Source organism: Ursus maritimus, unplaced genomic scaffold, assembly GCF_017311325.1.
Source record: "Ursus maritimus isolate PB19 unplaced genomic scaffold, ASM1731132v1 scaffold_35, whole genome shotgun sequence".
In the NCBI taxonomy this organism is placed as follows: domain Eukaryota; kingdom Metazoa; phylum Chordata; class Mammalia; order Carnivora; family Ursidae; genus Ursus; species Ursus maritimus.
Genome location: NW_024426119.1, coordinates 21,048,074 through 21,075,551, shown reverse-complemented (window position 1 = coordinate 21,075,551; position 27,478 = coordinate 21,048,074). Strand labels below are relative to the sequence as shown.

Genomic DNA, 27,478 nt, shown 5'->3' with positions numbered 1-27,478 from the left:
GTGTCTACACAGTACCAAAATAATTGGTCAAGAATATAAAATGCAATTGGATTAATCTGAAGGGGTAATACAGCAAAAGCAAAGCAAAAAACATGGTGTTCAAATTCAACTTTTGTTCTTCCTGGGGTGCTGAATTTGGTAAGATTGTGTGTAGACACAGCTTGAGTTTCCCTGCATTTAAAATTCTCATGTTTTAAATAAATAAGGCTTTCCTCCCTCCCAAATTATAAATATATAGCTGTACTCCTGGCCCCCTCCATTCCAGAGAGAGAGAAAAAGTTAATCAGTTTTTTCCTTTTGGTTTATGTCATTGATAAGATTATATGTTAAGCAAATCTCTACAGGTGGCCACTGAAATGGTCTCTTTTAAAAGTTGAATTGTAATTGTGCCATGTTTGGAAGGAAAAATTTTAAGCTGGAATTTGCTCTGAGATTTAAAAAAAAAATACTAAGACAAAATGTGTCAAGGCAAATGCGCTATTTCATTAAAGGAGAAGCATGGGTTGGTTTGCTTTTCTCATTCTATAGCAGAAATGAAGGAGACCCAGATGGCTTATTGGTTTACCTTCATCTCTCCAGGCGTCTGTCACTTCTAGACCTAGACAAGATGCTCAGATTTGACCTTAGGGAGTTAGGCTTTTGTGTCAAGATGGTTCAATTTTTTTTTCTTTAGCATTTTAATGAATCTCAATCAAACTTATTGTAGAGATAACATTTCATTTTATATTTCTAATTAGGTGTGGTAATTAACCAAGAGCACCCAATTCTTTACCTAATAGTATAAAAGGTATCCACTTCTATGAGTTACAATTCAATGGAATTCAGAATTTTTCCGGAAAGCAAGTGATTCACTGGGGTACTACTAGTACAACTGTGTTAGCTTTTTTCCTCCCCCTTGATTTCTCCAGCTGTGGCTTAGTGATTGGGAAAAAGAGAAGCTGAAAATTTTGTATTTGGAAGCTCAGGTCTAGGGTTTTATCTGTCCCTGTTACAGAGTGGACTCTATGTCATAAAATTTCCAGCTTAATGCGATAGCAAGAAAGAATGTAGTACACTTTGGAGGCTATGCTTAGAGAAATAAATAGCTTCATGCCTATAGAACCCAAAGTTTTGTCTTCCACTAGAGCTCTGGTGTTTCCTATGCTGTTTCACCATTTTTCAGTTGTATCTGCTATGTCTATGGATGTCCAAGTCATACAATATCTGAGATTGGCAATAAAAACAATTTGACTACAAATACTGGATAGTTCATTTTAATAATAATACTGGTCTGCTCACTTTGTGTGTTCGTGAAGTATTTTAAAAAGGTATTTGGTGTCAAGTGCATAAAGCAACTTTAAGTCAAATTAACCTAAGCATGATATCCTTTATTCAGTGGTCTTTTACTAAAAAAGCATTACTTAGAACACATTTTCTAATTTAATTACTTGCTCTGTTAAACTTAGTTTTCTAATTTACAAAGGGGGTCCTGCTTTGGAAGAATCCCCAGGTTTTCTCAGCTATGAACAGATTATGGCATCATGTCTATATGTCTACTTAAGTATCATTTATGGATCCCGAAAGGGAGTGTGCCATCTGGATGTACACGTCCACTACACTGACCTCTCTGTCATGATATTAATTGCTTCCCTGAAGCTACATTCTTTCTTGCCAGTTCTGAAAACTAATATTTCAAATGCGTCAAGAGTCATAAATAATAGTCATGATTCTATGTGGCATGTGTATTACAGCTAGATCAGTTCATATGTATAACTTTACATAGTATCTTGTGTAAAAATAGCTTTGGTTTTTAAAATCATTGCAATAAAATACCTGCACTATAATATTAAGTGTGTTCTTTGGTACCTAGGTGATTTTTTTCTTTAAATGGATGGACTCTTGTTTCATTTCTTAAAAAATATCTGAACATTCCTTAACAAACAAAGAGAATGCACTGGTTTAGGTGTCATTCAAATTTTCTTTGCTGGGTTTGAATCTGCATTTAGGTTGCGGGCCTGGCAGGTTCAAACGCTAGGCTAGACAAGCGAAATCACACTCCTATCCAATGAACTCAGACAACCCCACACTATGTTGGTTGCACCCCTACAGCACAACCCTTCCTGAAGACCAGCCCTGCCTAAGTCCCTAACCACTGGTGGTGTGTGCATGTGTTGTGTGTGTGTGTGTGTGTGTGTGTGTGTATGCACTCACGTACCCACACACAGTACTGAGACACCATACACCTTCGCGGCGTGGTGGAACAGATAAGAAAGTCTGATCTTAAGAGATGTCCACTCAATGGCTCAAAATCACTATGCTCCAAACCACGAAACAGCCAAGCACAGCGAGAATGATCATGGATTGAAGGTGTGAGATCCAGTGGTGCTTTTCTGCTCATAATTTTCTTGCCAAGTCGTTGCCCCGCTGAAGTGTGTGTCTCCGAACAAAGTCAGAATGCAGGTGAGCTAAGTCTTTGGTTTCTTTGGACTATAAATAACACTTTTTTTTTCTTCAAATATTTCTAAGTATAAACCTGCTATCTTGAGGTCCTGGTCTTTTAAAAATTTTTTTTATTTAAAGCTTTTCCACCGAGGTTTAGTTCGTGGTTATTCCTTCATGCTTTGGTACAAGTGCTTGATGAAGAAGAGGAGTTGCCTGAATTGGAGCTGCCCTCGTCCTGCCACTTGTCCAGACTCCTCCTTCGCGCGTTCATGAAGAAATTGCTGACGGTGCTCAGCTCCAACCCCAGCTGCTGGGAAATAGTGATTTGCAATTCTTTGGATGGGCGCTTATTTTCCTTGAATATTGCATGTAGAGTTCGACGCTGGACATCTGTGAAGACCAACCTGGGCTTTTTGGGTGTGTTGCCTCTATCCTTCCCATGTTCTTGTTCTTTCCTTTTGCATGCTGCAAAACAAAACAAAACAAAACAAAACCCACAGCGGATGTTAGAACAAACTGCCCAGGAGACTCAGGAGTAGAAAGGCAGAGCCAGTAACATTTGTTTGCCATTCCTCATGGACCACTTTGTGGTTGCTGAGCTCTAATTTTAGTACGATGGTGGGCTGGGAGGGAAGTGTGATATAAGGATGGAGAAGTTGGAGGAGGTGGGTTTCTGTGAATCCTGGGTGTGGGTCCTGGCTTTGTAAGCATCTGCTCTTTGTCCATGGTGAGCGGCAAACCAATGAACTCCACCTTGGCTTCAGACACCTCATCTGCAGAATATAGGGCTCTGGCAAAACAAACTTGTTGCTTGAATTTTTATATCACTATCTGCAAAATGGGTATAAGAATAATGGGCCACCTGGGTGGCTCAGTCGATTAAGCATCTGCCTTTAGCTCAGGTCATGATCCCAGGGTCCTGGGATCGAGTCTCACATCAGGCTCCTTGCTCAGCAGGAAGCCTGCTTCTCCCTCTGCCTGCTGCTCTCCTGCTTGTGCTCTTTCTGACAAAAAAAACAAAAACAAAAACAAACCTACCTTGCTGGGTTGTGGTAAGGATATATGAAATAGTGTATACAAATTTTATGTTAACTGAAATGCTTTACACATGAAAAGTCTTATCACCTAGAAGTGGCTGTACCCCTCAAAGGGTTTATAGTCTGCTCCTGGTAGAATACTAAGAGCCTAAGAGTGTCTGAAAACAACATAAAAAAGAATTGCATTTGTTATCCTTCTGATCTTTTTTGTTTCCCAGGCAACTCCATATGTAAGAAAACGATAGACAGCCTGCTACCATACCCACCAAACAGTCCTCCACTGATTATTCAGTGAAACCAGGACTCTTGGAGTTATGAAGCCTGCTTCCTTGCCACTGGGGCTAAAACTGTCACGTGAGGCACATTCCTCTTTGGGGTCTCTCTGTGCCTTCATGAAATTTTTCCCTTCAGGTGCCCCACCTTCCCCTACCTTATCTCCCACGCAGAAGGCCCATTCCCCACTCATGCCTTTTGGTCCTATATCATGTGTCATGCTTCTTGGCTGCTAGAACTATTCTGGTGTATCGCCCCAACGTGGCCCTTGGGCCCCCAGGGTTTCATGTTGGATCGGGGTTTCTCCTCATCTCGGGTGCCATACGTCCTCTTTGTAGACTAATACGGCTCACCAGCTTCCACCTGCCAGGGCGGCCCTGGGGCTGCACTGCTAACACCATCCTTCACCCACTCCGAATTTCCACCATCAATCCCTATAGCCATCCCCAAATAACCATAAAATCTATATAAAAATGATGCTCTGGTTATGCTAATGCAATGAAGACAAAGCTCCTGTGCCCTGACTCCGATCAGACTGCTGCCTCTCAGGACCCTACGCCGGCACGGTGCAGCAGCCCGCACTACCCTTGTTCTGGCTGGCTGTGCTCTGACGTGAGCTTCAACCACAGTGACAGGCCGATGGGGCGTCTTCCTGGTCGAGGTAAAGTTGTTACTCTTTTTTTCCTCTTCCTTTTCTCTTTCTCTCTTTCTTCCTCTCTCTCTTCCTCCTTTCTTTCTTTTTCTTTCTTTCTTTCTTTCTTTCTTTCTTTCTTTCTTTTCTTTTTTCTTTCTTTCTTTTTTTCCTCTCCCCCTTTGCCCCCTCTTCCCTTCCCCCCTCCCTCCCTTCTTTCCTCCCTCCCTCCCCCTTCCTCCCTTCTTTCCTTTCCTTCCTTTCTTGGCTTGAGTAATGCAACAGCCTTTATTGTTGTAGTCACACTGACACAGATGTCCCATTCTGGGTCAGAACTACCCCCATACCACCCCACCCTACCCCTTGGTCCTCAACAATGTGGAACTTTGGGGGGGAGGGGCAGAATCCCTAAGCAGAGATGGAGAGAGGCAAGTGGGACTGGTGAATGTGGGGGTCACCTGGAACTGAGGATTCAACAGGGTCAGGATGCCTGAATCCTCTGTTCTGATGGGGGCTGGGAATACTTGCATCCTGGATTCAAGATTTGGCAATGCCCTGACCTGGGTTCAAAGCTGGGCTGGGGTGTGGAAAAGCCTTAGTCCAGGGTTCAGAGAATGCCTTGGTCCCAGCTCACAGCTTTGGGGCTGAGCATGGCAGATGGGAGGGACCCAGATTGGGGGTGAGGGAATATCTCTGGGTCCAGAGTTTGAGGTTGACCTTGGATGCTCTGGTCTCCATGCCCCAAGTTCAGGGCTGGGGTAGAGTCTGGTCCCCTACATAACGGGGGCTGGATAGGAGGGATATACCAATTTTGGAACTGGGGGGAGGGTTGCAGATGTCCTGCTTTTTTAATTGGAGAGATCACTCTATTTTAAGGCCTGGGAAAGGGCTCTGGTCCCTGGTTCATAGCCAGAGTGGGGGTGGTATTCTCCAGGTCTTGGGTACAGATCCCAGACCCCTAAGATCCAGCCTCTTGCTCTTGTCCCAGTACCTCCAGTCACAGCCCCACTGGCGTCCACTTGAGACCAATACTCTCAATCTTGTTCTCAATCCTGTTCTTGAGGTTTTGCAGGTGGAGTGAGGTGTGCACAGAATTGGAAGCAGGGGCCCAGAGACACTGAGCAGGAAGGTGAAAATGCTGCCTGTGGCTCAGAGAACACGGAAGCTGATGTAAGCACTGCGGCCAGGCAGACGGCAGGGTGGCTGCCTGAGTCTCAGCCGAGGGCCACTGCCGCTATCGGCACACTCAGGAGGGCATGCAGCATGAGAGGGTACCCGCTCCTGGTGCGTGACCAGGCTCTGCCCCAAGCCCACAGCCTCCACAAGTCCACCCTCCCCACCCTTCACCTTGACCACGTCCTTGTCGCTGTCTCTGCCCCAAGTCCCTTCACTCTTTCACATCTCCTCATCCTTCCAGTTGGCTGCCCTGCCGATTGCTGTCTCCTGCCCCACCTTTTGCCTCTTCGTATTCCAGCTTCGCAATGTCTTACTAGATGGTTCATCAGCTCTGGACAGATGCAGTCTCTGTGCTCTCCTCACCTAGCCCTGCTCCCCAGCCGGCCCATATCTTTCATTCTTTTTTTTTTTTTTTAAGATTTTATTTATTTATTTGACAGAGATAGAGACAGCCAGCGAGAGAGGGAACACAAGCAGGGGGAGTGGGAGAGGAAGAAGCAGGCTCATAGCAGAGGAGCCTGATGTGGGGCTCGATCCCATAACGCCGGGATCACGCCCTGAGCCGAAGGCAGACGCTTAACCGCTGTGCCACCCAGGTGCCCCCATATCTTTCATTCTTAATTGCCCCTGGATTTTAGAGTTTCCCTAGGGCCTTAGCACAAAGTAGCTCAGCAGTCAGATCAGCTGAAAAGCTAATGAGTGAAGGCTGAAGAAGACTCCAGTCTTTGGAGTCCAATCTAGGGGTCTCCAAATTTTTTTAACCATGTGCTACTTAGTAAAAAATGTTTTGAGTGTATTATTTATTACAGTGTATTGAGTGTATTAATATTATTTACTTATAAATTATATACATGTGTTACTCTAATACTATACGATGTACGTTATAAAGCATAAGCAAAATACATGAATTTTTGAAAGGAGTAAAATAAAAATAGACACATCTACAGATGAATTAGCTTGCCTAGGCCCTGGCATGCATTCACCCCAACCAAGGGACCACTGGTCCAATTCCAATCATAGGGAAATATGAGGGTAAGAATTTCAGAATGGACATGAAGGGAAACCTCATTAATGAAAGAGAGATTTTGAGGCCAGTCCGGCCATACGGTACATTTTATAACATATCCCACAGGTCACTGGCTATGCCCCTTTTCAACATGAGAGGCACTGGCTATGCCCCTTTCAACATAATGGGAAGTATGTATTAAATGTCCAATCCCTCAGAGCATCGAGCTACATACACCAGCTGAATTTCCCCCAAATAGAATCTCTGCTTCCAGGGACGTATAGCCCTCACTGGGCAACTAGATTAAGTCTCTGAAAAAACAGCTGACTAGACTGAGGGCACGTCTAATTCATCTGAATTAGCCCATGTAGACCAGCTTTATACAATACTCATGCACATGGCTGATGGATTCATTCCTTCACCTTCAAAAATGAATATGACATAGGCTTTGCTCTTCAGGAATCAGTCTAATGATCACAGAGGCAAATGACTGTATGTATAAAAAGAGTATACAGAATATTACTCCTGCTTGAGGATATTAAAGAAGGCATCAAAGAAGAGGGGCTGCTTACACTGGGCCTGACAGCATGAGTAGGAGTTTGTTAATGAGAGACGTGGGACAAACTCATGCCCGGCATGGGGAGTAGCGCTCATGAAGGATGGATAAATGTCAGTGGACAAAGATCAGAATTGAATTACCTTGTTGGTAAGGAGGTGTTACTGAAAGATTTTGAGAAAGTGTATACTGTGATTAAATTTGGGTTTAGAAAGACCCCTCTGGTGGTGGTGTGGGGGATAAATTGGAAGCAGCAAGATTAGGGACAAGGATGCTGTTACCACCCTAATCCCCTCAGGATGAGGCACTCATTCCCCACCTGCGGCAAGAGTTGGTGGCTGGTGGCCCTCAGCTGAGGGCCATTCTGGGAATTGCCAGTGGGGGGTGAGGGGTGTAGGAGGATGGAGGTTGAAGAGAGTGGGAACCTCTCCAACCCCTTGCATCAATTTGGGACAATTCTAAAGGGTCACCCAGTTCTATAGCACCCCATAGAATTGGTTGAGGCTATTCTAACAACTACCAAAGTTCAACTTCTTCGGGCTGGTCTTGCTTCCTCCACTCTCCCAAGAGTGATTACTCTCCATGGCTCTCTCTGATAACCTGCCTATGTGCAAGTCTCAGAAACCCAGAGTCTGTTTCCTGGAAAACCTGACCAAAGAAAACCACTGTAGTGAGGACCCCAAATTAGACAATGACAGTTGGGGGTGGAATACGGAGACCAAATCCAAGAGCTTCTCAAAGACAGAATCAGGAGGACTCAATGACAACTTGGCTGGGAGGGTAGAATTCCAAACAAGTCCCAGGTTTCTGATTGGAAGGTGGTAATGAGCCCATTAGAGAATGCAGACGGAGAAATGAATTTTATGAGGGCAGTAATCACTTCTATGGGGGACAAATTGCATTTGAAGTGCTTGTTGGACATTCTGTTAAAGATCTCCAATAGGTGGTTGTCCAGCAGACAGCACGATATATGGGGACTGGAGCTCTGGGGTGGGGGAGGGAGGGAGGTCTGGGCTAGGACTATAGACTGGGAAGTCATTAGGGCTCTAGATGGTAAATTACATGGAACATACCTATGCAAATGTAAGTAATTGAGCATCAGGTGCAGACTCAACGTATTTATCATTCAAAAGGCAGAGCTAAGGGAAATCACAAAGAGATATCCATTTTCCACCTAACCAGGTTGTATATTTGAATGACTTCAATCTGGTCCTTGGCATTTGGCAGGACTGAGTGGGCTGAAGCTACTTCCAAACCAGCATTTCCCAAATGGTGTCAGAGGAATGATACTGTCTCCAGTGGGTTCCTGGAAAAGATGGTTTGCAGGTCAAGTATATTTGGAAAAACGTACTATATATAGCTTCTTCCTCAACATTCAATGACACATGTCATTATGTTCCCTAAATTTATTTAGCCCTAGAACTCTGTTCAGTAGGGACTGTCTATTAATGTCTCATACAATACTAATGTTGGGGAAATGCAATTTGGAAGTTTTTGCCCTGAGCTCTCAAGTATTACAGATGTCACAATGTCAGAGCCTGGGAAGTGAGTTTCTCTAGGAGCCCAGAGCCTGGCTGACTCATTCCGTACCTCCAGGGCATCCTGGCATAGTGCCTGGCTATAAGGGGAGCTCACTACCTGTGTGGGTACTACAGAGGGCTGGCTGTGACTCAGTGTGTGTGGTATATCTGGAGAGAACTCTGTGCGGATGTTGGAGTTGCTGAATAAGAATGCAGAGATATCAGTAGAATGAAGAACGGACTAAAGCTTGTTGAGGGTCACTGGGTGACCTTAACAAAGAGGATAGCATGAACAACCCACAGAAGTAAAATCATGCTTCTAGAAGCTTGTACAGAACTACAATTGTTAGAACTGTCAAGAGAATATGAACAAGAGCAATGCTTTGGAATTTCCATAGAATACATTGCAGGGTAGAGATTACCCATTATAAGGTAGGAAACCATGCACTGGAGGTCATGAGAGTCCACACAGTGGGCATGGTAGAGAGCAGGAGTAGGGGGGTGGAGTGAGGCATCACACGAGGTATGCTGCTCAGGGACAACACTGCCTGTGTTTTATGTGACAGTTACACATTTCGTTTAGGTGTACAGTTTCCACTTCAAACAGAGACGTATTTATCATAGAAGTGGATTATAGGAAAGAGGATTCTTCCTGTTTGTGAAAGGTAGTGCCGAAGAGGAAGACGACCTGTCATGAGTCCCCTTTATGAAGGCGAGCCATAGATATATTTGCAGTATGCAGGGGCAGAGTATAGTGCGCTATCTCAGACAAGAGACTTTGATCTTCTCTATGGGCGAGGTCACCCACAGTGAGTTCCAAGCAGGGGGCAGAAGTAGGCATGGGAGATGGTAAAAGGCAGATATGACTTTGTGCACCAAAGAACAAAGATTGTAAGGAATTATTATTTATTTTTAAAAGGCAGCACATGAGAATATAAGTAAAAGACAGAGGCTTTCATTTTAGGCATGCCTGGGACCTGTACTTTGCCCATAGCTGGCAAGACTGAGCCAACCGTATTTCAAGAAATGTGAATTCTGCAGGATATTGAAAGATATTTCATGAACAATGAGTTTTGAGGTCAGTCTGGGAAATGCTGAGTTAATGATTAAACAAACTTCTTTAATGCAGGACTTCTCAGAGCCTTTGATACCTTAAGGTGCACTGATACTAACAGAGTCTCCCAAAATTTAATATACTAATGTGCACTGATACTTATGGGGTCTCCCAAACTTCTTTGATTAAAGAACTCTATTCAGGGAATTTCTCTCAGGAATGGCGTTGCTTAGAATAGTGTTTCTCAAAATGTGGTTGGCAGACCCATGCTGGTCTGTGAACTGTTACTGACCTGCATCAAGATCAGTACAGAAAATTGAGAAAAAGCAATTAGAAATGTTTATGGCAGTTTGATATTGCTGCAACATTCAAATGTATGATTACTGTTCTAGTAATACATTTTTTATTGTATTATCAAAACTATTGTTCCAGGCGTGCCTGGTGGCTCAGTCGGTTGAGCCTCTGACTCTTGGTTTCGACTCAGGTCTTGATCTCAGGGTCATGAGATAGAGTCCCTGTCGGGCTCCGTGCTCAGCGTGGAATCTGTTTGTCCCTCTCCCTCTGCTCCTCCCCCCACTTGTGCTCTTTCTCTAAAATAAGTAAATAAATAAAATCTTTAAAAAAAAAAACTACTGCTGCAGGACAGATAGAAATTAGAAACAAACAACTAGTCCTTCACTACCTAGGGTTTAAGAAACTCTGTCTTAGAACAGACTTTAAAAAACATGGTATACAGAAACATCCAAGAATCAGCTGTCAGCCAAGCATTCCTTCATCAACTTGTATCCATTTTCCTGATTTAATGACACAAAGGGCTTTACAACATCTAAAGTGCTGATTGAGTTAGGCAAAGTCTGCCAAGAATTTATCTAGGAACATGTGGGCGCAGACATCTTGGCCTGGGAGACATTTATAAAGCCGGAGAGATTTATAACACAACTTTGTCGATGAACCTGGGCTCGGGACACGGCTCCAGTCCCAGCTCTGTGGCCACTGACAGATGTGTGATCTTGGGCGAGTCCCCCACTTTCTTTGAGCCTTAGTTCGCCCAGCTGCCAAACAGAGGACGATGGCCTTCTTTCATCACAGGATTATAATAAGCATTAAGAAGATAATGTATGTTGGGGTGATTATTAAAACTATAAACTCTTAAGGGAGTATTCCAGATGTTTGCAAATTAATATTTTACTCCTTCCCTTCTGTAGTCACGATGTAAGTATAAAACGAATTTGCACAGTAGGCTGGAATCCTCACTCTGACTCTAGCCTGTGGCAAGAACTTGGACACATCATTTGAGCTTTTCTTCTGCCTTCTTTAAATGAGCAGACAATGTTTCAAGGCCCCTATGGATACAAAAGCCCTGTAAGTCAAGAACCACATGGCTACAGTGTCCCTCCTGGTTTCCAAAGTCTATTATCACCGCAAAAAATTTCCAACATAACCTTACTCTGTCGTTTAGAATATACAGCCACGATGTTGACTTTCCTTTTCTCCCACCTATGGCTTCTCAAAAGGAGCAAGTGATGACTCTACAGGAACATCAGTCAGTGCTGCAAATAATCCCAATGCACGTTCATCGGAATGAAGGTGATAAACATAACCTCACCTTCCTCATAGTTGCTTCGACTTCGAAAGTGTAGGAGCTCTGGAGATGAAAGCAGTTACAACAACCAGTACCGCAGACACTGAAACCCTTAAGCATTTGCCCACCTCGGATTCTGAGCCATTAAACAATTGTAGTTTATGTTTTTACTGAGTTGCTACTTTTTCATTACAATTGTAGGGCAATTTATTTAACTTGCTTCCTGACTTTCTGGATCATTTGTCCTAGAGTTGGCTGCTTCCATAAAATTTGGAGTTGTGGGTGAGAGTAAGGCTGTCTTCTTGGAGGGGGTAGAGCTGTGTACGTTTCACTGTGTACTTACCGAGCGTACGCCGTGGGCCCAGGTAAAGTAACAACAGTGTACCTATCTTCCCCGTCGATGAGTGAGGAAGGCTTTGTAAAAAGCATTGCACTGGTCATCAGAAGTTTGGGGCTGTGGTTCTGACTTTGTCATTAATTAGTTGAATGACTGGGTTAAATCCCGTAACCAAGCTGGGCCCAGGTTCCTTAACTGTATATGTATAATGAAGGGATTGGACTAAATAACTTACAGTCCCTTCAAGGTGTAGCTCTATGACTTGATGTGTGTAAACAGCTTTCCACATCACTCCAGGGGTCAGCAGCAGGCAGTACAGACCCTGTTCAGGACTATTGGTTTCTACATCATCCATGGGCACCTGGACAAGTGTGAGGGTTGAACTATTCGCTCTAGGGAACAGCTGGGCAATCCTTCCAGGACACACCCCCTCTTTAGTCAGAATGTCCACGTACCACTACTACCTCCATTTCACTCCTGGCAGGCAGAGATGGTTGTGGGCGGGGGGATTAGGGATTTGGGGCAGAGCACCTTCCAATGAGGTAGGAAGGGAAAAAACACCTGTGTGTACAGTAAACAATATTATCGGGTAGGATCGGAAAACTGGACTCCATAAATTGTGTTATTCTTAGACATAATTTGTAAAGGTCCGTTAGAAAATTCTAGCTTACCTTCGTTACACCAAGGACTATGGAGAATATGTGGGTTTTGTGGGTGGTGGCGGTGGATGTATATACAGACACGTGAAAACCAGAGAGGGGGGCTCACTTCTAGGCAGTCATCTATCTGATAGAATAAGACGGGAATAGGGCCACAAGAAGGGCAAACCTTGTGTCTATCACTTTAGAGGCATTACTGAATGTGGCAACTGCTCTGTGAGGACCACATTTCATAGAGCTGAAAGAAATTTAGGCACATACCTGTGGGGAGGGCAGTTTTGGCCTTGATGTCTGGATGGAGAACCCCAGAGAGGCCGGGTAAAATGACGGAGGGACCCAGCGAAGAATCGGACCTGGGTGACTCAAATCAGATTCATTTGGTGGTCTGAATGTAATGGATTGAGGGAGGACTGTAAGCCTATAGCTTCCCCATTCGTACGTGGCTTGTGCCCTGTGAGTCCCTGTGCTGTGGCCAAGTATTTTTTCCCTCCAAACAACTGGGGTGTCTGCTGTTTCAACATGATTCCAGGGGAGGTGGTTCAGAAAGAAGTAAAGGGGAAAGCTGAGATTTCCAGGGCACCATGAAACTGTGGCATTATAATAGGGGCCTGCTAGAGACACAGTGTCTTTGCCCAAAAGGCCAATCCTGGTGGGATGCCTGGGTGGCTCAGTCAGTTAAGTGTCTGCCTTCAGCTCAAGTCATGATCTCAGGGTCCTGGGATCGAGCCCTGCGTCAGGCTCCCTGCTCAGTGAGGAGCCTGCTTCTCCCTCCCTCTGCCCTTCCCCCTGCTCGTTCTCTCTCTCTCTCTGTCAAATAAATAAATACAATCTTAAAAAAAAAAAAAAAGGCAATGCAAGCCGGTGATGTCCCACGTCATTCAGGGAGGTCCAGCCTGGATTTGGAGGGCGGTCCAGGCAGCTGCTAAGGCTCTCAGTTCCTCTGCTGCTCCAGGGCCTCCAGGGTCAGCTGGGGTGCACTGGTCACATAAAGGCGCACCCTAAAATTGTACCCGGATTCCTGATGGGCCAGAGACATTCCTGCATACTCTGCCTGGGGCGCTCGGGGCTTCAGGGGCAGGAAAGAAAGGTTAGAAAAGCAGCTGGGCCAGAAGAGGCAGATCCACAGGGACAGAAAACAGGTTGGTGGTTACCTATGGCTGAGTGGGTAGTGGGAGGAAATGCCAGTGACTCCTCATGGGTGTAGGGTTTCTTTTTTGGGGAGGTGATGAAAAGGTTCTTAAATTGATCGTGGTGATAGTTGCACAGCTCTGTGAGCCTACTAAAACCAATGAATGATACACTTTAGATGGGTGAATTGTATAGTATGTAAATTGTTTCTTAATAAAATTGTTTATGGAAAAAGTCACTGGGCATGCACACGGGGTGAGTCCTCTGTTATCACTCTGTCTGCCACTGAGAAGGAACCTCTTCTAAACTGTGGCAAGGAAAAGCAAGGGGTCGGCTGTTCATGTCTACTGAGCCCTCAAAGACCCTTTCTTGACAGCTAGAGCTGCCTTTCTTTCTCTTTTTTTACAATTTTTTAAGAAAGATTTTATTTATTTATTAATTTATTTGAGAGAGAGAGAGAGAGAGAGAAAGCGAGCAGGGAGGAGGAGCAGAGGGAGAGGGGAAGCAGACTCCGCAGACTCCCCGCTGAGCAGGGAGCCCGATCCCAGGACCCTGAGATCATAATCTGAGCCAAAGGCAGATGTTTAACTCCCTGAGCCACCCAGGTTCCCTGAAGCTGCTTTTCAAAGCAAAGTCTACATGGAGGAGCAAGAATGCAAATCCAACAGATTTCAGTAAAACGAGACTGTGGTTTTGAGAGACGGAAAAAGCGAAACTCTGGAAGAGAACGTGGCAGGTTCCTGAGCCCATTTTACAGGCCAGCACCCACACTGTGGAGATCAGACAGCTAGTGAATGGGCTGCAATAGTTTCAAGATTATAGCTGAGACTCCGGGAGTGCTGGGTCAATATTATCTGCTTTGCCTTGCATAATTTTGCATATTTTTATAAGCCAGGCCCCCAGTTGTTTTTGGAATGAGGCAGCTCTTGAGGGTCAGCTTTAGAGGGCATGGCACAACACACAATGTACAATTTAAAAAGCAACTCAAGGGGCGCCTGGGTGGCTCAGTTGTTAAGCATCTGGCTTTGGCTCAAGTCATGATCCCAGGGTCCTGGGATCGAGCCCTGCATCGGGCTCCCTGCTCATAGGGAAACCTGCTTCTCCCTCTCCCACTCCCCCTGCTTGTGTTCCCTCTCTCGCTGTGTCTCTGTCAAATAAATAAAATTAAAAAAAAAAAAAAAAAAGCAAGTCCAGTGAGTTCAAACTGATGTGGTCAAGGGCAGCCTTTGCACGGGGAGTGAAGTCCTGCATAAATTGTCTGGAAACTGTGATGCCCAGCAGAGGGGAGGTGGGGCCAGAACAACCTGACGGACACAAGCTAGCTTTGCTTATGTCTGTGAGTTTGTGGGCAGCCAGAGCACCAGTAGAAACTCTTCTGGGCATGCACGTGGAAGGCCTACCAGAAACCTGCCAATGGACATTCCCAGCCAGAAATGATCCCTGTAATTCACCCCTGTGTCTTGCTTTACAGTGCTTAAAACATCACATTGAATCCTCCTATGTGATCCCCACAAAACTCCAGTGAGGTAGAAATGGGTATTCCTTCTTTTTCTGTAGATGAAGAAACAATGTCAGAGAGGTTAAGTGACTTGCCTATGGGCAGGCAGCTGATTGGGTGGGGGCACCTCCCACCCACGGTGCTCTGGAGGCAGATGGCAGCCTCCTAAATGGTTAAATGGGCAGGGGCAGGGGTGAAAGGGAGCCCAGGGAACCCGCAGCCATGGTGAGCAGGGCAGGAGCAGTTGGCCAGTGGGCAGCAGGCTAGCTGTCAGCCAGCCCCATCTCTCTGTGGCTGAATGGATTACAAGGACCCCCTCCAGGAAAGTGGGCAGCATGGAAGTTGAATTGGAGGGAGTTCGGACAGTGTGGGGACAGCACACCCACAATGGCCTGGGAGAGGGAATCTAGTTTCAGTAGGATGCTGAGGACCAGGGGACAGCTATGTCCATGCGGATGTGTGCTTGGAGAGGAAGCTACATAAAACTGAGCTGATCAATGGAAGGAGAAAGATGGGGAGGAGCTAAAGCTGGGAGAGTGTGCTCCATCCAATTCTGGTTGGAAAAGTCACCCAAACTTCTCACCACCCTGCCTTGTTGGCTTCTTTAACAGAGCCATCCAGGACAGAGACCTGCCTTTCCATGCATCTGCTGCCTGGACTTCTTCTGGAGTCAGCATGTAAAATATTTCCATCAACCTCGCTTCTCTAGCCAAAGCTCAATAGTCTGTAGCTCAAAAGGTAAACTCTTGGACTTTATGATCCAAAGAGGGCAGAGGCTGGCATGCTTGGGAGGGGTGGAACAGGATCAGTTGAAAGGTGTGGCTGCTTCCCCTGTGCTAAGCTCCACAGGCGCATCACCTTACAGAGCCTCCCAACCACCATGGGAGGTAGGCACTGCTATTATGTCTAGTTTACAGAAGGGCAGCCTGAGGTTCCAAGGTTCAGGAACTGGCCCAAGGTCACCCTGATAGTAAATGGTGGAGCTGGGATGATAGCCTGCGCAGGGCCTGCTGATGGTGCTGGGGGAGATGAGGAGAGTGGCCCAGGTATTCCTCGGGCACAAACCAGGACACCAGAGAATCATACCAGCTTTTACTCTCTGTGACCCCTCACATGGCCCTTTATGTGTGGTTCCAGACTATCTTAGCTCTTTTCCCCACAAACTTTGTCTTCTCCCATTTGCTCTGTGTTCCTTCTCATACAGGCTGAACCTCAGCTAGAATGGTGAGCTGAGAATCCTCATTGAATGAATACATTTTCATATCCCTGTGATACTTTGCATTGTCCTCTTGCTGGTCATTCACACTCATGTGCACACATTTTCCTGAGCACAAGCTCAAGCTTTTTGACACTTACAGGAAGAAACACCCACTATCTGACCCTCCGTTCTGTGAAGCTCTTTCCCTGCATTGCAGCTTCAAAGGAACCAGAGGGAAGAGGCCACTGCCTTGCACCTGCTTGTCCAGTTAGTAACAAAAGGTAATGTGGCTCTTTTCTGAAAGCCTGGCTCAGAAATTCTGATTTTTAAATTCCTACACTTCTCTTAATGCCTGATCCATTGGAGTTTTATCGTATTATTATCCCTCCTCTTAAAGAGCCCCTCAATAGTTTGGACCCCAGTAATTGGAAACATGATACTGATGCCCTAGTTTTGGTGTTGATTTCTCAAAAAGTCAAAACAGATGGTAAACCTGATGAATTACATACTTACGAAGTGTTATTATCTCATATACGCCAACTGTGCATTGCAAGTCTTAGTTCATTGGTTCTATTTTTTAATTAATAGCCATGTATACTTTACAATATTCGCAGCAATTGAAAATTATAAAATGGGGGGCGCCTGGGTAGCGCAGCGGTTAGCATCTGCCTTCAGCTCAGGGCGTGATCCCGACGTTATGGGTTCGAGCCCCACATCAGGCTCCTCCACTAAGAGCCTGCTTCTTCCTCTCCCACTCTCCCTGCTTGTGTTCCCTCTCGCGCTGGCTGTCTCTCTCTGTCAAATAAATAAATAAAATCTTTAAAAAAAAAAAAAGAAAATTATAAAATGGAATTCCTTCAAAAATAACCTACAATTTTGACTTTTCACTATGTTATCAGAAATTTTCCATAATTAATTTCAAATTTCAAATTAGTGTTTTTCCTTGTTTGCATTTCTGGAAAGTTGTCTGTAGCGTCAAATTGTAAATACTATTCTCCCAATGGCATGTATAATTAGTCTCACAAGGGTCTCCCAAGAGCCTGAAAGGAAAGCTGTTGGTTGCTATTTCAGGACCTTGACACTGACTGCAACTCCGTTCCCATCTCACTACCTACTACTGCCTGCCCAGCATCCCTACTGAGCCACACTGCTCAGAAGTCAGTCCTAGATTCATGAATTTTCACCTCTATTTCTTTCACTCAAGTTGTTCCCTCATGAAGAAGTCCTTCCTTGTCTTTCTTTTCTATACAAAATTTCCTTATGTACTCAAAGCCCAGCTCAAGTATCTCATTTTCTGCTAAGCCTTCTCCATCCCCTCTCCATCCAAAGACAACTGTTGTCTCCTATGCTCAGACCACCTCCCCACCATTTCCCCAGATACTTATTTACCTACTCATCTCTCTCACTAGACCACGAGTTCCATAACAGTAGACCATGGATTATTTCTTTGGCACATTCAGCATCCTTGTTGGAAAAATAAGTTGGATGTGGCCCCACAGAAAATGGAGACACCCAAGACAGGTCTTTAAATTTTGAAAACGTGTGCAGAGAATGAAATGTCATGAGATCTTTTTAATCCTTTCACTGGATAACTGTTTTGAAGCAGTTTAATGGTACCGTGGGGGATATTTCTGAATTGTCATTGAGAAGTCAGTGAAAGGGGGGCTGAGGCCCTGGTGAAGGAAACTGGTGCTGTAGCACTCCTATGACTGAGTCGGAAGGTAGTTGAGGGCCAGGTGGGGAGGAGACGGAAGTAACAGAGTGGAAGAGCAGAAGATGCAGAGGGTCTGAATTTGGGCTGAAACACTGACATAAGCTGGGAACAGGTCAGTCAGCCTCACCCAGATGAAGTACCTAGGTAGGGGCACTGGGTATCAGAGGGCAGAAAGACACTGTGTTTGTCCTTGCTAAGTCTGGGTGGTGACTGGTCCATACATGCCTCAGTCAAATACAGGGATGTCGTCAAACCAAGGGATGAAGAGCTCAGATGAAGAATGCTTTATACATAAGGTGAAATGAAATATCGTGTTGTTTCTTTTTCTTCTGACGACTGCCCAGTCATTGGATTTTTTGCATAGGACCACAGACTGTTACTTTCCTGGATCCAGGGGTGACAGGTGTCTTTCCTTCCACCCTGGGTTTCCAGGCTGGTGTGAATTCTGCCATGGGAGAGGATGGAAGGACCTTCAGAGGTTGCAAGCCTCCGTTACAAACTGGAATCACCTGAAAAACTTCAAAAACCTTGCTGCCTGAGACCCGCTGTCTCCAGAGATACTGGCTCACTCAGTCTAGCAGAGGTCCGGGCCTGGGATTTTTGAGAGCTCCTGAGGCGATTCTAAAAGGGTGAGCACCAGCACCCTACTGCAGTGCTTCTCAAATTTGAGCGTACACCCTGGAGAATGAAGATGAGGATTCTGACTCAGCTGGTCTGGGTGAGGCGTAAGAGTCTACACAAGACCAAGCTCCCGGGGCTGCCCAGCGGCTGGTCCAAGGACCACACTCTGGGGAAGCAGGGTCTAGAGTTCAGAGCAGAGATTCTAACTAAGATGTGGGCCCAAAACATCAGCGTCACCTGGGAACATGAAGAGGAGGTTTGTTCCAAATGCACTCCAGAACCCCATCCTATTCTTACCGAATTAGATTCTCTGCGAGAATGGGATTCACAGACATACGCTTTTAACAAACTTCCCCGGTAACTTTGTTGCCCGATAAAGTTGGAGCCACTTGCTCCTAGGCCAGAGTTTCAGAACTTGCCAAGATCTAAAGAATCACTCCACACACTTGTCAAGAATACCTACTGACTGAATCAGAATTTTAGGAGTGGCTGTATTTTTTAAAAGATTTTATTTATTTATTTGACAGAGAGAAACACAGCCAGCGAGAGAGGGAACACAAGCAGGGGGAGTGGGAGAGGAAGAAGCAGGCTCCCAGCGGAGCAGGGAGCCTGATGCGGGGCTTATTCCCAGGACCCTGGGATCAGGCCCTGGGCCAAAGGCAGACGCTTAACTACTGAGCCACCCAGGTGCTTCAAGGAATCAAATTTATGGGACTTCATCAAGATTAAAAGTTTCTGCACAGCCAAGGAAACAGTTAGAAAAACTAAGAGGCAGCCCACGGAATGGGAGAAGATATTTGCAAATGACACTACAGATAAAGGACTGATATCCAAGATCTACAAAGAACTTCTCAAACTCAATACACGAGAAACAAATAAACAAATCAAAAAATGGGCAGAAGATATGAACAGACACTTTTCCAATGAAGACTTACAAATGGCTAACAGACACATGAAAAAATGTTCAAAATCATTAGCCATCAAGGAAATTCAAATCAAAACCACACTGAGATACCACCTTACGCCAGTTAGAATGGCAAAAATAGACAAGGCAAGAAACAACAATTGTTGGAGAGGATGTGGAGAAAGGGGATCCCTCCTACATTGTTGGTGGGAATGCAGGTTGGTGCAGCCACTCTGGAAAACAGTGTGGAGGTCCCTTAAAAAGTTAAAACTTGAGCTACCCTATGATCCAGCCATTGCACTACTGGGTGTTTACCCCAAAGATACAGACGTAGTGAAGAGAAGGGCCATATGCACCCCAATGTTCATAGCAGCAATGTCCACAATAGCTAAATCGTGGAAGGAGCCGAGATGCCCTTCAACAGATGACTGGATTAAGAAGCTGTGGTCCATATATACAATGGAATATTACTCAGCTATCAGAAAGAACGATTTCTCAGCATTTGCTACAACATGGACGGCACTGGAGGAGATAATGCTAAGTGAAATAAGTCAAGCAGAGAAAGACAACTATCATATGATTTCTCTCATCTATGGAACATAAAAACTAGGAAGATCGGTAGGGGAAGAAAGGGATAAAGAAAGGGGGGGTAATCAGAAGGGTGAATGAAACATGAGAGACTATGGACTATGAGAAACAAACTGAGGGCCTCAGAGGGGAGGGGGGTGGGGGAATGGGATAGACCGGTGATGGGTAGTAAGGAGGGCACGTATTGCATGGTGCACTGGGTGTTATACACAACTAATGAATCATCGAACTTTACATCGGAAACCGGGGATGTACTGTATGGTGAGTAACATAATACAATAAAAAATCATTAAAAAAAAAAAAAGGAATCTATATTTTAAGAAGAGCACTAGGTGATCCCTTTTGATCTTAGGTTTAGGAAAGCCTGCTTGGTAGGATCCTTCATTGGGGCTGGGAAAGGTCCAGGTAACCCTTTTCCCTTTTCCACCATGAAACTGTCCCTGTAAAACCCAGCTACACTGTCGTAGACAGTCTGCAGAGGAAAAGAAGTGGGCGTGTGGAGGGTTAGGGCAGAAGCATCCATGGTGTTCGATGCTGGAGGCAGAGGGAATTTGTGCTGTGATTCTCAGGTAAGAGGAGGTTAGGTGAGAGCAGAAAGCAACCGATTAACGGCTGTGAGCTTTTCAGCACTGACGACACTTTCTCCATCTTGAGCGTACTCTCAAATGTCTACTGCGGAGGGGCCGGGGCTGGCACATGTGGAACTGCAGGCCACCCCCTCTGGTAAGTGATGGTACATCACACTCCCTTGCTCTCTGCCTCCTAATTATCCTCTGGCACCAGGAAGAGAAAATAGAACTGGGGTGTTTATTTTCTTTTACTTTACACCTCCGCACCCATGCTGTGACAGAAAAATCCCTATTTGTCTGCACTGGACCCGTTTTACGGCTGTTGCATTTAGAATCCATTGAAAGCACACTTTACATAGTGACACCTGGTTCCGTGCACACACACACACACACCTATCATAAACCCATGTTGCAGATTTCCAGCTATGCTTCTCAAACTTTAGCTTCACTTCCAGAGCTTGTAAAAACACAGATTCCTGGGCTCTACCTCAGAGTTTCTGAATCAGTAGGACTTCTAACAAGCTCCCCAGGGATGCTGGGGCCTATGTTTGGGGGGAAGAATTGCAAATGAACCCTACCTAAAAATTTTTATAACAGGTTGTTTATTTTATGGGTATGGGTGAAGCAAATTGGAAATTATTTTAAATGTATTACAGGATTGAGTAAATGAGTAAGTATGGGTGGCGGAGAGAGATATGGATGTCAGGGTTCTTACTGCAGAAGAAGGGGTATACAGACATACTTTGTTTCATTGTGCTTTGTGGATAGTGCTTTTTTTTTTTTTTTTTTTTACAAGTTGAAGGTTTATGGCAACCCTCATGGAGCAAGTTTATTAGTGCCATTTTTCCAACACCATTTACTCACTCTGTGTCTCTGTGTCATACTTTGATAATTCTTAAAATATTTCAAACTTCTTCATTATTACATTTGTTATGGTGATCTGTGATCAGTGATTATGACTTAAGCTCAGATGATGGTTCACAGTTTTTAGCAATAAAGTATTTTTTTAAAGATTTTATTTATTTTGGGGCGCCTGGGTAGTGCAGTCGTTAAGCGGCTGCCTCCGGCTCAGGGCGTGATCCCGGCGTTCTGGGATCGAGCCCCGCATCAGGTTCTTCTGCGGGGAGCCTGCTTCTTCCTCTCCCACTCCCCCTGCTTGTGTTCCCTCTCTCGCTGGCTGTCTCTCTTGCAAATAAATAAATAAAATCTTAAAAGAAAAGATTTTATTTATTTTTGAGAGAGAGAAAGCGTGCACAAGTTGGGGGAGGGGCAGAGGGAGAAACAGACTCCCCACTGAGCAGGATAATGCGGACTCCATCCCAGGACCCTGGGATCATGACCTGAGCTGAAGGAAGACATTTAACTGACTGAGCCACAACAATAAAGTATTTTTAATTAAGGTATGCACCTTTTACAGACATAACGGTATTCTACACTTAACAGTGTAGTATAAACATAACTTTTATATGCACTGGGAAACCAAATAATTCATTTGACTCACTTTCTTGCTTTATTGCAATATTTGTCTTACTGCAGTGATCTGGAACAGAACCCACAATATCTCCAAGGTATGCCTGTACAAATATGGAATGGGAGAAGGCAAGAAAAAATCCTGTGGGTATACATTGCAACTGGATGTGGAAGTGTCGGTGTGAACTCAGGATTCATTTACATATTAAGAATATGTACATAAGTATGTTTATGTGTATATGTATATTATGCAGACAAGAATGTATATGTATATTTGTATGTGTATATAAATATGCATACATATATTTCCTGGATTTTTCTGAGGGATCCCAAAACAAAGTCACCCTAGCAGCCACACCTAGTACCCAGGAAATCTTGGTCTCTAATATCATTCCCCACCATAATACACCAGGGTTCATTAAAGTGGCAGATTCTAGGGTTGGGCCAGGGTAGGTAACTGATGAGGTTGGTACATCTTATTGTAACACCAGAAAGTTAAAAAAAAAAAAAAAAAGGAAGAATGTTACAGGAGCCAGATTAAAGAGGCCCCTACTGGTCAAATCTGGGATAATGTGAGCACTGAAATAGGTGAGTACAATAATGAATTATAAACCATCGGGGAAAAAAAGAAATGTCTGAGTCTACACCAATAATAAATGGATGAATCAATGAAAGGGAAGGGAGCTCTTGCCAATGAAGAAAGCTGAGAGCTGTCTGCTAAACCTGGCAGACGGTTGGAGATGGAAACTCATTCTGAAACCATTGTGATAAACACTAGATCAGGCAAGAATCAGCAGAAGCTAAATCTAAGGGGAATTTTGAAAAGAAGTAGGATATTTGCATGACCTTAAAATATCTCCATTCAGATTGCCTGTGAGTTGTAAGAAAGAAAAGAAAAACCCCACAACAGCGATTACACAGTGGAGAAACTTGGCAATGGCTTGACGGGGTGATCGGAATGAACTCACCATGTAAGTGAGGGACAGACAGACTTTGTGGTCCTCTAGATGTGATCCTTCCAGAAGGACACACCTCACCCATGCAGCTTTCTGGGTAAGAAAGCATCACCTCAATTCCTTCATGAGGAAACATCAGTCAGACACAAAAAGAGAACTATCTTTTTAAAAAAGTAGGGATGGTATGTTTCAAACATGTCAGTGTTATAAAAGGTAAAGAAAGGCTGTGGAATTGTTTCAGATTGAAGAAAAAAGGAGATATGACAACTCACTCCAAGACTGGATCCTGTCTTGGAGGAGAATAATGCCATGTAGGACATTACTGGGTCAACTGACAAAAGTGAACTGTAGTTGCATAAGGGAATAGCCCTGCTCCTGGAAATACACTCTTAAGTATTTCGGGGAAAGGGACCAGATGGATGCAACTTACCCTCAAATGGTCCATGAAAAAAATTTCTCGTGTGTGTGTACGTATGTGAGAGAGAAAGAGAAAGACAGAGACAGAGGGCGAGCACGAGCACTTGACCATCGGTGCACATATGATAAAGCAAATGGGGTGAAATGCTAACAATTGGTCGATTGGTCCTGTTAACAATTGGGGANAGAGTATACGGATGTTCTTTGTACTATTCTTAAAACACCTGAAATAATTTCCAAATAAAAATTTAAAAAAATCAAGCTTTTGGATAATATTTAACGACACTGCCAATTGTAAATTCTCTATGAGCTCAATTTTGTGAAACATAAAACAATTAACTGTACCTTTATCTTTGTACTTTTATTTACTTATTTATTTAAAAGATTTTTTTATTTATTTGAAAGAGAATAAGCATGAGAAAGATAGAGAGAGGGAGAGAGAACACAAGCAGGGGAAGAGGCAGAGGGAGAAGCAGGCTCCCCGCTGAGTAGGGAGCCCAATGTTGGACTCTATCCCAGGACCATGATATCACGACCCGAGTGGAAGGCAGATGCTTAACTGAATGAGCCACTCTGGCATTCCCCCCCCCTTTTTTATTAAGACTTATTTTTTTTATATAGAGTGTGTGTGTGTGAGCAGCAGGGGGGGAGGGGAGATGGGGGGTGGCAGAGGAAGAGGGTGAGAGAAACTCAAGCAGGCTCCATGCTGAGTGCAGAGCCCCACTTCGGGCTTAATCTCAAGACCCTAAGATCAGGACCTAAGCTGAAACCAGAATCAGGCACTTAACCAACTTTACCACCCAGGGGCGCCTATCTTTGTACTTTTAAAAAGTTAGAAGGAAACAAGCCAACAAATCACAGGTATCATCTCTGGATTATGGAATGGATAATTTGATTTTGTTGTATTGTTTATAATGTTTCATATTTTCCAAAGCTTCTACATCTAGCATGTATGACTTTAATAATTAGAGAAAATTTATTTTTGAAGGAGTAAAACAAATATTCAGTAATGTTTTATGTATCATGTTTCTGACTGCTGTGTCATTCATTAGTAACAGCAAAAACAAAGCCAAACCAAAACCTCTGAAATCCCTGAAATGTCCAGTGATAGAAAAGGTTGTTGGAAAGGTTGTATCAGTTATGATACTTTTAAATATTATAAGGTCATAAAACTTGATGCTTTCCCAATCAATTTATGGACCAATCCAAGTGTCCAAAAGTAGGGGATTGCTTAAATTACAGCATAGATACAAAACACATAATGTATAATGTTTTCTGGCATCGAGTGCTCTAGGAGCAGAGGGAACTGTCTTTGTCCTTCTCTGTCCATCTCTGCTGTCCCACAAATCACAAACGCCTTATCTATTCATATCTGCTAAATGAATGAATGCTAGTCATCAGTTATGTGGGAGGGAGAGGGATGACGGAATTATCAGGGATTTTTATTGTCTCCATGATTCTTTTATGTATTTCAAATGTTCTACCATAAATTTAATAATATGGGATTTTTAATTTTAAAAGTTATAAAACAGGGGCGCCTGGGTGGCTCAGTCATTAAGCGTCTGCCTTCGGCTCAGGGCGTGATCCCAGCATTCTGGGATCGAGCCCCACATCAGGCTCCTCTGCTGGGAGCCTGCTTCTTCCTCTCCTACTCCCCCTGCTTGTGTTCCCTCTCTCACTGGCTGTCTCTCTCTGTCAAATAAATAAATAAATAAATAATCTTAAAAAAAAAAAGTTATAAAACAGTGTGTATGTATCATCACACTGAGAAAAGATTAGAAGGATATTCACAAAAATGGGGGGTTATCTTTGAGTGGGGGTGTTATGAGTGATTCTTTACCTTTACCTTGATTAACATTAATACTTTATTTTTTTAAGGTTTTATTTATTTATTTGACATACAGAGAGAGACCACCAGCAGGGGGAGCAGCAGGCAGGGTGAGAAGCAGGCTCCAAGCTGAGCAAGGAGCCCGATGCAGGACTCGATCTCAGGACCCTGGAATCACAACCTGAGCTGAAGGCAGATGCTTAACCGACTGAGCCACCCAGGTGGCTAAACAGTAATACTTTATAAAGAAGGTTTTTGGTTTTGTTTTGTTTTTTGAGAAAAATTTTTTTGAGAAAACTGGAATTTAAAAGTATATTATAAAAATAAGATACAATGTGCTTGGACATGGTAGGTAGGCAACAAATAGTGAAAAACATATTTACTAAAGCTATGTCATGACAAAAGCAGGATCTAAAATTATATATGTACAGAGTACAATAATTAACTCATCAAAAAAAAAATTCTACCTTTGTGTTGAAGGTAGTGTTCTGAAATGATATAGTGGTTGTATTATATCATTTTTCAGTAGGGAGGCTAGGTGGCAGATCATATACTTATATAAGCTTAAGTCTTGAACAACTTTCCTACATTGTTTTTCATAAAAGAGAGGGATTAAAGGGACTTCCACTGAAGCACTTCAGACCACTTTCAACATACCCAGAAGGGTGGTCGCCCTGTGCTACTCCTTAATTGCAGTGCTCAGATAATTGTACTGGGCAGCACCTTGCTGGGTATGTAAATACATTTCTAGGAAGTCAACTGTCAGTCAAAAGAGCAGAATAAAGGAAGGAAGAAGCATTCAATCTTCTCCCTAGAAGTTATTATTTGGAAGAGGCCCTTGATTATTTTAAAAGAGGGATACACACACACACACACACATGCTTGCACAGGCATTTATAGGCATGCACACACACTTGAAAAGTCACAGACTATCTCTAAAAGATACCCAAGAAACTGGTAACAAGGGTTGCCTCTAGGGGAGGGGACCTGGGTACTGAGGGAATAGATTAGGAGGAGAACTTGGTTTTCTCTGTAACCTTTCTGTGTTGTTTAACTTTTTAAAACACAATGTGCATGTAGTACATACTCAAAAATAAACATTAATTAATTAAAAATAATTCTTTAAAAAAATTTGGGGCTTATGGGGCAACAACTGTGTAAGCTAGATTAGAGAAAAACAAAATTTGATTTTGGAAGGGTTAATTCCTACCCCAAACTAATGTGAACGTGACAAAAACCAAGACTTGCCAGCACCTGTCTACCCTCCAACACGTCTGTGCTTCTGTCCTCTCCACTGTTGTCTTTGCTCATAGACAGAGGGCTCCTGACCTACTCTTACAGGGGACTGCTTTCGTTTCTCTACCAGCAGGAACAGATTTGGGTTAACCTTTGACACTGGTTCTTCAAGGCTTTTGTGGGCCCAATGGCAGGCAGCTGGTTGGAATGAAAGCACCCATCACTGCCCACCAACACTGGGAAATAAAAACCAGACCCAAAGGACTGAACCCACAATCTTCACCTCATTAGCACGATGCTAACATCGTGTCTCCCCCATTAAGTAACATGTCCCTTCGAGGCAGAGGCAATCTACCTGATTTTACATCTCAAATTTGTGTGGAGGCCAGAGAACCCACCTCTCTCCAGGACATGCTTGAGAGTGTGGGCTATTCTGAAATGTTCTATCTTTATAGTCACATCAACACAGCAACCCTATGGCTAAAGGTATATCCAAGCACCCCTACTTTCCAAATCAGAACCATAGGAGTCTGCTCCTCTCTCATTTTTGCTCTCCATGAAGTCTTCTCGATTTTACTTTAAATAGATCTTTCAGATTTTGCCCACCTATTTTCTCCACCTCTGCTGACAATGACATGCAGTCAGACTCTCATAATCTATTCCCACCCCCTTCTAGTTTCTTGTTATTGCTATTCTCCTATTATCTCACTCAAGTTTGCTTTCAAAAGCACACATCTGACAACTTCATTCTACTACATATTATATCTGTATCTATCTGCCTATCTATCCATAAATATAAAGTTATCAAACTATAGATTACTCCAGAAAAATGGTAAAATAAAGGGGCAAAAATAAAAGTCATTTGCTCTTAAATTCTCAATATCAATGTTCTAATTCTCAACTTGGAGTTACATTAGAATCACCTGGGAAGCTTTAAAAAAAATTTATTTATGAGAGAGAGAGAAAGAAAGAGCAGTGGGTGGGTGTGCCCATGGTGGGGGGATGGGGAGAGGCAGTAAGAGAGAATCCTCTAGCAGAAGCCAGGAGCTGGAGGCGGGGCTCCACGTGGAGGGCTGGATAAGGGTGCGGGGGGGGGGGG

At 44.0% G+C, this 27,478-nt stretch overlaps 1 protein-coding gene across 1 annotated transcript in view; it reads right to left on the bottom strand.

Annotated features, from left to right (window-relative positions):
• Positions 1-2,593: 2,593 nt before the first annotated feature.
• ONECUT1 (one cut homeobox 1) overlaps positions 2,594-27,478 on the bottom strand; it is a 38,054-nt gene continuing 13,169 nt past the window's right edge. The window contains exon 2 of the mRNA XM_040620624.1: positions 2,594-2,886. Coding sequence (XP_040476558.1) covers positions 2,594-2,886 — 293 coding nt within the window. The remainder of the gene's footprint in view (positions 2,887-27,478) is intronic.